At 39.1% G+C, this 9,851-nt stretch overlaps 1 protein-coding gene across 1 annotated transcript; it reads right to left on the bottom strand.

Moving 5' to 3' along the window:
* Positions 1 to 544: 544 nt before the first annotated feature.
* MKRN3 (makorin ring finger protein 3) lies at positions 545 to 9,475 on the bottom strand. The gene has a single exon (XM_042234996.2). The coding sequence runs from the start codon at positions 9,471 to 9,473 to the stop codon at positions 7,926 to 7,928; it is 1,548 nt and encodes a 515-aa protein (XP_042090930.1). The 5' UTR covers positions 9,474 to 9,475; the 3' UTR covers positions 545 to 7,925.
* Between the last annotated feature and the right edge of the window lie 376 nt (positions 9,476 to 9,851).

Raw genomic sequence — 9,851 nt, 5'->3', positions numbered from 1 at the left:
AATGAACAGCAATTCCCTACATCTCTCTACCTTCCTTTCTGAGCCTCCACCAGTTGCTTTTATTAATAGAAGACTCCATAGCAATATCAATCTTTCTAGCAGGCACATCATGACTCTTCCAGCCTCTACCTATTACTAGTTCCAAAACTACTTCCACATTTTTAGGTAGATGTGAGAGAAGCATCTACCTCTCATTACTCATTTCTGTCGTTTTCAGTTCAGGCTACTCTAGCAGAATGCCACCGACGGGATGGCATAAAAACAGCCTTTATTTCTCACAGTTCTGGAGGCTGAAGTCGAGTTGCCGGCATAGCTGTGTTCTTAGTGAGGCCCTTTTCGTTTTTTGCAGATGGCCACCTTCTAGCTATATCTTCATGTAGTGGAGAGAGAGAAACGATCTCTCTTATGTCTCTTCTTATTAAATCATGTATCCCATTCATAAGGGCTCCACCCCCAACACCAAACTACCTCTGAAAGCCAAAACCTCCAAATACCACCACGTTGAGGATTAGAGGTTCAACATATGAATAGAATGGGCAAAAAGTCAGTTCAAAGGAGTAATTTATTAGGGTTTTGTCAAGTATGTAAATGAACTTAAAAAACTGACACAATAATATGTTGAACTTCCCTATCAAATTCCATGGTACACATTTTCACTTCTTCAAGTATTCTTTGAGAATAATTACCTTATCAAAGTGCTTAATTGTGCAGCTTTTTCAGACTTATTTTTGTTTATTTCTATACACTTTATTGTCTCCATAAAAAAGTCTCCATTAAATTTTCTATATTTTATATATGAAACTGCCATTAATTTTTCTTAGCCTCTTACAGAGTTTTTTTTTCTGAAGTTTTCCAGATAGTTTTGGATTTTCAACAGGAAATATATTATCTCAGAAAGATAAATTTACATCATTCTTTGAAATTTTATATGCCTCAATTGTTTTATTTTGCATTCAGTTGTACTGATTCTCAAAATAATACTGACTGGCAGTACAGATAGGGGATCTACTTGTTTTTGGTTGATCACAGGAGACAATTTTATGATTACTTTCCTTTTTAAAAGAATGAAAATGCTGAAATACCTTCATCTGGCTATTACAAATATATTTACATTTTACATCAGGTACATGATAATTTTCATAAATAAACCATATTTCAATAAATCATTTAATCATTTGGGTGAAAACGTGTGTGTGTACATAGTATCATGATTATACTTTGGCATAAATTATGTATCATACAATGGAATATCATACGGCCATAAACAGTAAATAAATTCTACATTTGCTACAATGTGGATGATCCTTGAGGCATTCTGCTATGTGAAATAAATCAGACAGAGAAGACAAATGGTATATCATTAATAGCTGGAATCTAAAAAAAATGAACTGAGAGAAACAGGGAGCAGATCAGTGGCTGCCAGGGTAGCAGAGTAAAATGGGGGAAATAGGTGAATGTGGTCAGAGTACACATTTCCAATTATAAAACAGGTTCCAGAGATTTAATGTACAGCATGGTGACTAGCTAATAATTAAGGTACTGTATATTGTAAAGTCACTGAAACAGTAAATTTAAAACGTTCTCATCACATACACACACAAATTGTTAACTATGTGAGGGGTGCCACATATACATATATCAAATCATACATTTTACATCTTAAACCTACACAATTTTATGTCAATTGTATCTAAGAAAAGCTGGAAAAAGTAACAGAACAAAATAAAACCACATAAGAGGTCCTAATTTCCATTTTCCACTTGATAAATGTTTCCAAGTTGTGTAAATAGTACTGAAATATTTGTTCTTGAAAGGTTTTATGAAAGTCCTTATTTTTTTTTGTAAAACTGCATTCTGTGAAATAATTTACTCATGTTAAATATTACATTTTGTGTAGCCAATGTGTAATTAATTACATGACCCTAAAATTATCAACTTCTTTCAAGTTCTGCAATTAATTGGTATCTGTTTGACTAATGTTCTTTTGTATGTTTAACAGAACCTCTCTTTGTGGTGAATTCCTATGAATTGAGTGTGTGTCCAACTCCATATTTGCATTTTGTTGCTGTTTTTTCCTCATTTTCTTAAGTTGGATAATGATGTATCTATTTTACATATTTTTAAATAAATCAAATCAATCATAATATTTAATATATTAATTTCCTCCATTATTTACTATTTTTAACTCCTTTGCTTCCTTTAGTCGTGTGTTTTGTGACTGTGCATTAAAAATTTTATAGATGTATACTATATACATGTCCACATATACATATATAGATAACACATCTCACACATCTATATAAAATTATATAGACCTTGAATTTAGTGTTTTTTCAGATATAAGATATCCAAATAATTATTTATTTTGCTACATTAAGATAAAATATTTTTTCATATTCTACCACCTTTTTTTGGGGGGGGAAATAACCTATTCTTTCCTGATATACTCTCCTTCTGCTGTGCTACTTTTGCTTATTTGTCAGCTTTTCATTTGAGATTATTTTGGCATCAGTATTCACAAATGAAAATGAGACTGGGATCTAGTTAACTCTGTGTTATACTATATTAAAAATATTCTGATATCAATGTTAGGTGTCATTCATATGCTCACTAAATCTCCTCTTTCTTCTCTTCTCTGGAGTGGTGTATATATCATTGCAATCTATTTAAAAGTTTTAGTAAATTTCTGGGAAAAATGTCTTTTGGGGCAGTCCTAGGCATAAGTACATTCCTGAAACTTTAACTTCTCATTAGTAATTGTTTTGGTTTGATTTATTTCTTAGATTGTTGTTTGGAAAATCACGTTGAAAACTTTAAAGTCCTATCACATTTCCAAGTGAATGTGTCGTAGTGTAACAAGGGTTTATTTCCTATATCTTTGGTGTATGCTTTTCTCTGAGTATATCCTATTCATAGTTTCCTATTTTGTTTAATTGCACTTCATCTTTTATTTTTTATTACATTAATGGCTCATCTGTTTATTGATTTTCCTTAAAAAAAAAGCTTATATATTTTCATTTTATGATCCACTAATTTTTGCTTTAAGTGAAAGTGAAAGTGAAGTCGCTCACTCTTTGCCATGGACTATAGCCTACGAAGCTCCTCTGTCCATGGAATTTTCCAGGCAAGAATACTGGAGTGAGTTGCCATTTCCTTCTCCAGAAGATCTTCCTGACTCAGGAATTGAACTTGGGTCTGTCACATTGCAGGCAGACACTTTACCATCTGAGCCACCAGGGAAGCCATTTTAAATTTTTGCTTGAATCATTCTTAATTCTTTCTGCTTACCAGTGTGTGTGTGTGCATCTGAATGTTGTAGTTTCCATAAAACTTACAGATTTGGATATCTAAGCAATTATGTAAACTGTATTTCTAGACATTGTATATTAGTATTTAACATTATCTGAGTGTAGATGCAGCACTATTCCATAGATTACAGTATACATATATTTTCATTATCTTATTCTGCCATTCTGGGTGATTTTGAATTTACTCTTTCATCAAATTATTTTTGAGAGAGGTATTTTAAAAATCTCTATACAATAGTGGTTTCAGAGTAGGCAATGGCACCCCACTTCAGTATTCTTGCCTGGAAAATCCCACGGACATAGGAGCCTGGTAGGCTGCAGTCCATGGGGTCGCTGAGAGTCGGACACAACTGATGGACTTCACTTTCACTTTTCACTTTCATGCATTGGAGAAGGAAATGGCAATCCACTCCAGTGTTCTTGCCTGGAGAATCCCAGGGACGGGGCAGCCTGGTGGGCTGCCATCTATGGGATCGCACAGAGTCGGACACGATTGAAGTGGCTTAGCAGCAGCGGCAGCAGCAGCAGCGGCAGCAGCAGCAGCAGCAGCGGCGGCGGCAGCAGCAGCAACAGCGGTTTATTTTCTTTTCTTGAATCAGAGACCGTTGCCTGTACTACTAACTTTTCAATTTAATTGACAGTTTCACTGTGATCTAATATATAGCCAGGAATTTTTGTTAGCGATCAACTCTAGAAAATGTGATATGCAATATTTTTCATGGCAAAAATTCTAACGTGTTAATTTATCTCTTTATACCAGTTTTGGGTTTATTTTCCAAGTACGTTTTTTTTTCATCCCCACCTCAACTTAATTTGACACTTAGGTTGTAGCTCAGCATTTGCTGTGGAAACAGAAATCACACCCCTGAGATATTTGCAAAAGTGAAAAATGGAACACCATATAGGAATGAAATGTGAATAAGAAATCTTTCCCTTTAAGTCACTGAGATTCAGTAAATGAACTTAGTGAAGGAGTATGACGTACATTTTTAGCATATTCATTTCATTAGGTCTTTACATCCACCAAACTGAAACAAATGAAGCATAAGAAAATCAGATCTGTTTCACCCACGCATTCTTTGTGTGGTCAGAATGACACTCTGTATGCTACAAGCCCCAGAGGCTGAATCCGTGAATCTCCTGGAGGAGGGAGCAGCATACACTCTGAATCACTTGCAGAGCAAACCTTTGTATGGCAAAGGGCTCCTTTGTTCCTAACTGCAGCAGGGGTGGTTCCTTTGTCCTTATGGGCAGGCCTTCAGGACACTTCACCCAGCTTCAGTCCTGGTAATATCCCTGTTATTTGATCTCGTCCTGAATGAGCTGATGAGGAACAGGGAATCTCGTTTTTGTTTTTTTTTTTTAAATCTTATTTCTTATTTTCCTCATGTAGGTATCAGTCAGAAATAACATAATTTTTGTTATACTTTTAGGAATTGAATAGCACATTTTTGGTTTCAATTGAGTGACGTTTGCCAAAAATATTACTTGGTCTTTTTGAAATTATGAATATAAAGTGAATGTACCATTTTCTAAGAAAATCATTTAAAAACAATGTTACCTTAAGACAAATTCCAAAGATTATAAAAAAGAAAAACTTGGTAGTGTTTTAATTCTTGTGCAAGCTTTTCTCAGGTTCACAAATATACAAATATAACTTTTATACATGCTATTTTAAAAATACCACCTATGTCCCAAGCATTGTCCAGATTACACTTGACATTCACAACAATCCAGAAAAATAGATGGTGTTATACCCATTTTTCATATAAAGAAACTGAGGTATAGGAAGTTTAAATAACTTGCTCCTGACTGCAGGGATGGTAAGATGCAGTCGGGATTACAGTCATCCTTTGTCTCCCAAAACATATTGTGCTCTATGGGCCCTTCTCACATGCTATATAAAGATCGGTTTATATAATTGTTTGGGTTTAAAATATCTGAACAAAATGTGATATTTCACAACATTAGATAGTGCATATTAGGACAAACTTTTCAAAGCTTTTTGTGCTTGGCTTAAAGTGTCCTCCTTGACAGTCACCACACAGAGCTCATGTTTTGAGACCCTGGGGTTAGTGCAGTCTTTGAGACTGCCCCATATGGTCCTATTCTTTGGTTGCTTGGTCATCTAAGTCCCCTTTCCCTTGCATAACTAGGGCAGCCTAGAGGGTGGAAATATATTTGGATTTACAATTTGGAATCATTCACTCTACATGCTGGTAATAACCAGGCATCAATGGCCTCTTGACTGAGGAATTATTTGGATAACAAGGATCAAGAGGGAAGGAATATGGCAAGGACCTCAGTGAAATAGGCTGAGATATTCACCCACAAAATCAGGAATCATGTAATAAGAAATAGGCAGTTTACAAATACAGGCAGCTGAGGCACATTCTGAGTGTTGAACTAAGAAATACTGGGTCTGGCAGCCCGCAGACAAAGCTCAAGAACGCCAACATTCTCTAGCTCACTTATGCTCACCTCTGTCCCACCGGGCAGTTTATGAAACTCCACACATAAATATTGCACATGCATTTCCAGTGGCTATATTAAGTGGGTCCACCTGCTCTCAGTCATAAATGTGGGACAAGAGGCAGCATGGTGCCTATGCTCTGGAAATATACTACCTGAGGTTCATTCACTGCTGTTCTATTTATGTATGCCTACAGTTCAGAGCTATATGGGCAAGCAATTTAACATCTCTCTCTCTTATTCATCTCATCATGATGGTCATAAAAATTATAGCCAGTACCTCATAAGGTGGTTCTGAGAATTAAATTACTGTTTTGAAGAGTATAAACTCTGTAAATGTGTCCTGTCTTTGTTAAACAGTCAGGGAATTCTGCCACCCCTGTGACTCATGTCCCCAGGATACTTTCAGCTATGTTAGGCAGGAGGAGTGCTTTCTGCAGTTGATACACAGCATTTTATACATGTCAACTAGGTAAACTGTTAAAATTGTGCTGTTTAACTCACATTGTTTCTTTCTTTGCTTGTTCACTTATTGAGAAATATTCAAATTGTCTACCAAGATTTTGTAGCTTATCAATAATTTATTTGCTTATCTAATACTATGATACTAAACAGAAAATTGGAATAGTTTATCTTCCTGGTGAGTTATAATCTCATGTTTATATACTATGTTTATCTCCAGTTGTGTATTAATCCTTAATAATGAACTCTATGATCAAAAGTTGTAACATCTCTGATTAGTTTTTCATCCTTATAATGTTTCTGTATTCTTCTATTGTATGTAGTATATAGTTAAAAAATATATAGTCTCATTTTCATTTTAATTATGTCTGCTAATCTTCAGATTTTAAAATATTTCCACTTAATATAATTATGGTATATTGGCATTATTAACTTTCCAGCTTATATTTATTCAGTTTTCATTACTTTCTATATTTCATTTATTGTCTTTCCATTATTGCATTATTACTTATTTGAATATGTTTATTATTTTATTTTACTTTTTATAATCTTATCACTTTTATGCCAAAAACTTCTGTCAAAAGCCCCTTCTCTGATATGTCTATGGATGACACAAAATACTGAACACAAAGAACTGTGTATCTGAGTCAAAGACTGTGTTGTTTTAAATAATGATACAGTGGCTAAACTGCATGGGAACCCACATAGCAGCGAGCTATTAATGGCATCACAGTAATTACCAGTGTCATATTCTGTAAATTCTTTAAGATCTGTGTCTGCTACATTTAGATAGAGCCACTGAAATAGCTGTTTTCATTAGATGCTAATCACTGAAGCCTGTGAGAGGGACAGAAAAATAATTTACATACTTCACACTCACACAACAGCAATCCTATCAACCTTTCACCTTCAGCTTCCAGCTCAGTATTTATTTTATTAAATAAAGATTATATTATAGTATACACCTTAAATAAATATTTTCAAATGCATAACTTTCATACACGTTAATGTGCATGTATATATATATATATAATTCTTACATATATACTTTCAAATATAAATGATTTCACATCAAGTTGAACAGGATAAAAACACGTAAACATATGCATCTGGTTCTGGTCAAGTAAAACATAAAACCACAAGGTAACCACAAGTTAAGAGTGCATTTGAAGGGGAATGGGGGAGGGAACAGATGTGTAAACAACAGAGATACTGAAGCTGCACCATAAAGCCCCACGAGGGTCCATTTCTTAAGACTGAAGCAGCAAAAAGCTCCTGGTTCAGTTTAGACTTCTCCCTTCACCCTGTCACATTTATTCTTGAGGGGCTTCAAAATGAGTGTGGAAATTCTGTAAACACTAGACTAGAACTGAGTCAATCCTGTTAAAAACAGATGACAAAATAAACCATAAACTGACAGTCATATTAATTTCACCAAACAATAACTTTGAGGATGTTTTGTTACTTTTTAACACAGTGAAACACCATAATCCTGGGGGACCAGAAATGGGAATGGTCAAGGAAACAGATGGATGTTTCTATACAAATGCTTTCAGCAGCCCCTGGAAGTGACAGATGTGTCTATAAACAAAACACAGACAAGAGCAGATGACAGAGCCTCAGCACACCAAACAACATGCCACAGCAGAATGCCACAGATTCAAAGTGCAATATTCTTCCAGCTCACAATGAAGCAAGTCCCACCAGACCTCTGTGAAGAGGAGCACATGGCTCCTGGTGAAAACACTTACACAACAGATTGGCCAGCCAAAGCATGACAAGCTCTTTTCTACTGCTTTTAAAGGGCATGTTGCCCTCTCCCACCTGCAGAGGCTCCAAAGGTTCCCAATGGCAAGTACCAGATGCCTCAGCACCCTGCCGCTGAGGCTCCTCTCCCTGGCCCTCAGGATACACATGTTTGTAAAAACAGTTCTCTCCAAATGGGCAGACCCTGCCTCGAGCAAAATACCTGCAGGTCTTGTGACTCAAAGCCTCCAAGTACTGCTGAATAAGTTTCTGCTTCTCTTCTTCCTCCTCCACCCAGAACTCACTGGGAATGACAAAGGTGGACATGACCCTGCACTGAGGGCAGGACTTGATAACTCTGCTCCCAAATTGTCTGGCACTTCTCCACCTGCGGATACACTTAAGACAGTACGTGTGGTTGCAGCTGGAGAGGATGCCAAAGCGGCAATCATTCCGGTTGGCTTTCTCATAGACAACCTCCATGCAGATGCCACACACTTTGTCCGCACTGCGCTGCACGGCAAAAGAGAGCTCCATATTCTTTTCGTGTGCTTCAATGCAGGCCTTTACATGGTCTTCCCTCTGGGTACCATCCAAAGGGTGCAAGACCGGCAGCCCACACATATCACATATATCTCCATGGAGATAAATACAGCTCTGCCCACGAAAGCACTGCCCGGCGATGGCATCGCGGCAAAGCTGCCTCCCCATGCCCAGAACAATCTGCCCACTCTCAATCACCGAGCTCTGCAGAGGAGCCTCGGAGACAGAAGGGAACATGCGGCCCCGGTAGGGTTGCCCGGGAACAAATTCAACGGCATTCTCCCAGCCTTCTACACCTGCTCCTCCAGCAGCTTCAAGGCCTGCATTGTCTGTCTTGGCTTCAAACAAACCCCTTTGAGCAGCCGAGCCAATCACAGGCAAGGAACGTGAGGAAACAGCAGGGGGGGCTTCCGCCACTTGTTGAGGCAGGGGCTCCATGTGTGCAGCCGTGCTAGGGCCGCTGTCTGCAGAGGCCTGGGGCTGTGAGCCAGGGCCCTCCCTGGCCACCTGCCGGCCCGAAAGGTCGTGGGAGTATCGGCACTTCTCCCCCTCCTTGCACAGCCCATGCAGATAATACCTGCAGATGACTTGCTTTGTCCAGCTGCCAGTGCTCCGGCTCTGCAGCCAGCTGGGCCCGGCCCCTCCCCACGAAGCTTGGGCAGGCCTCAGACGTGATGGGCGGAACGGGGATGGGCCTGGAACCGAAGACCACCGGGAAACAGGGCGCACCGGGAGGGTGGGCCGTGGGGCACTTTCCCCTGCTGCCTCTGCACCCCTAGAGGCCCCAGCTGCCTCGTGGGGTTCTTTGGGAGCTGCAGGCTCTTCCATGGCAGCTTTTAGTCCCCAAAATGGTACCGGAACTTCCCCGGTGTGTCTTCCTTTCGGGCTTGAGGCCCGGAGGCCACGAGCCAGCTCCGGGACTCCTCCTTTGGAGCTGTGCATCTGTTTTTCCTCTCCCCCTGTCCCTGCTTCCTGTGCCTGCGTTCCTACTTCCTTCTCTGAGCAGGCGCAGCACACACTTCCTGTGGTGACAACGTCAGTCCTCCACTGGGTCGGTGCGCAGCCGGTCCGGCTGGAATTGTGACCGACATCTTCTTTTGTTCGCATTCGGCAGAGCTGCCCGGCTCGCCGCCCCTGCTCGGCTGCGTGCAGCCCCTCGTCCTCCCGCGGCTCCTCTGACGGAAGAAATCACAGCCCTTTGAGGTTTTAATGCAATCCCTTCCTGTGTTCCTTCGGACGCATTGATTTCATTGGTTTCTCATACGTGTCAATTGAAAACATAATCCTCATGCTTTTTAAAAATTTTCCACTGCGTAAAAT

Source organism: Ovis aries, chromosome 18, assembly GCF_016772045.2.
Source record: "Ovis aries strain OAR_USU_Benz2616 breed Rambouillet chromosome 18, ARS-UI_Ramb_v3.0, whole genome shotgun sequence".
Taxonomy (NCBI): Eukaryota; Metazoa; Chordata; class Mammalia; order Artiodactyla; family Bovidae; genus Ovis; species Ovis aries.
The sequence above is the reverse complement of the archived record's forward strand: the minus strand, read 5'-3'. Positions and strand labels throughout refer to the sequence as shown.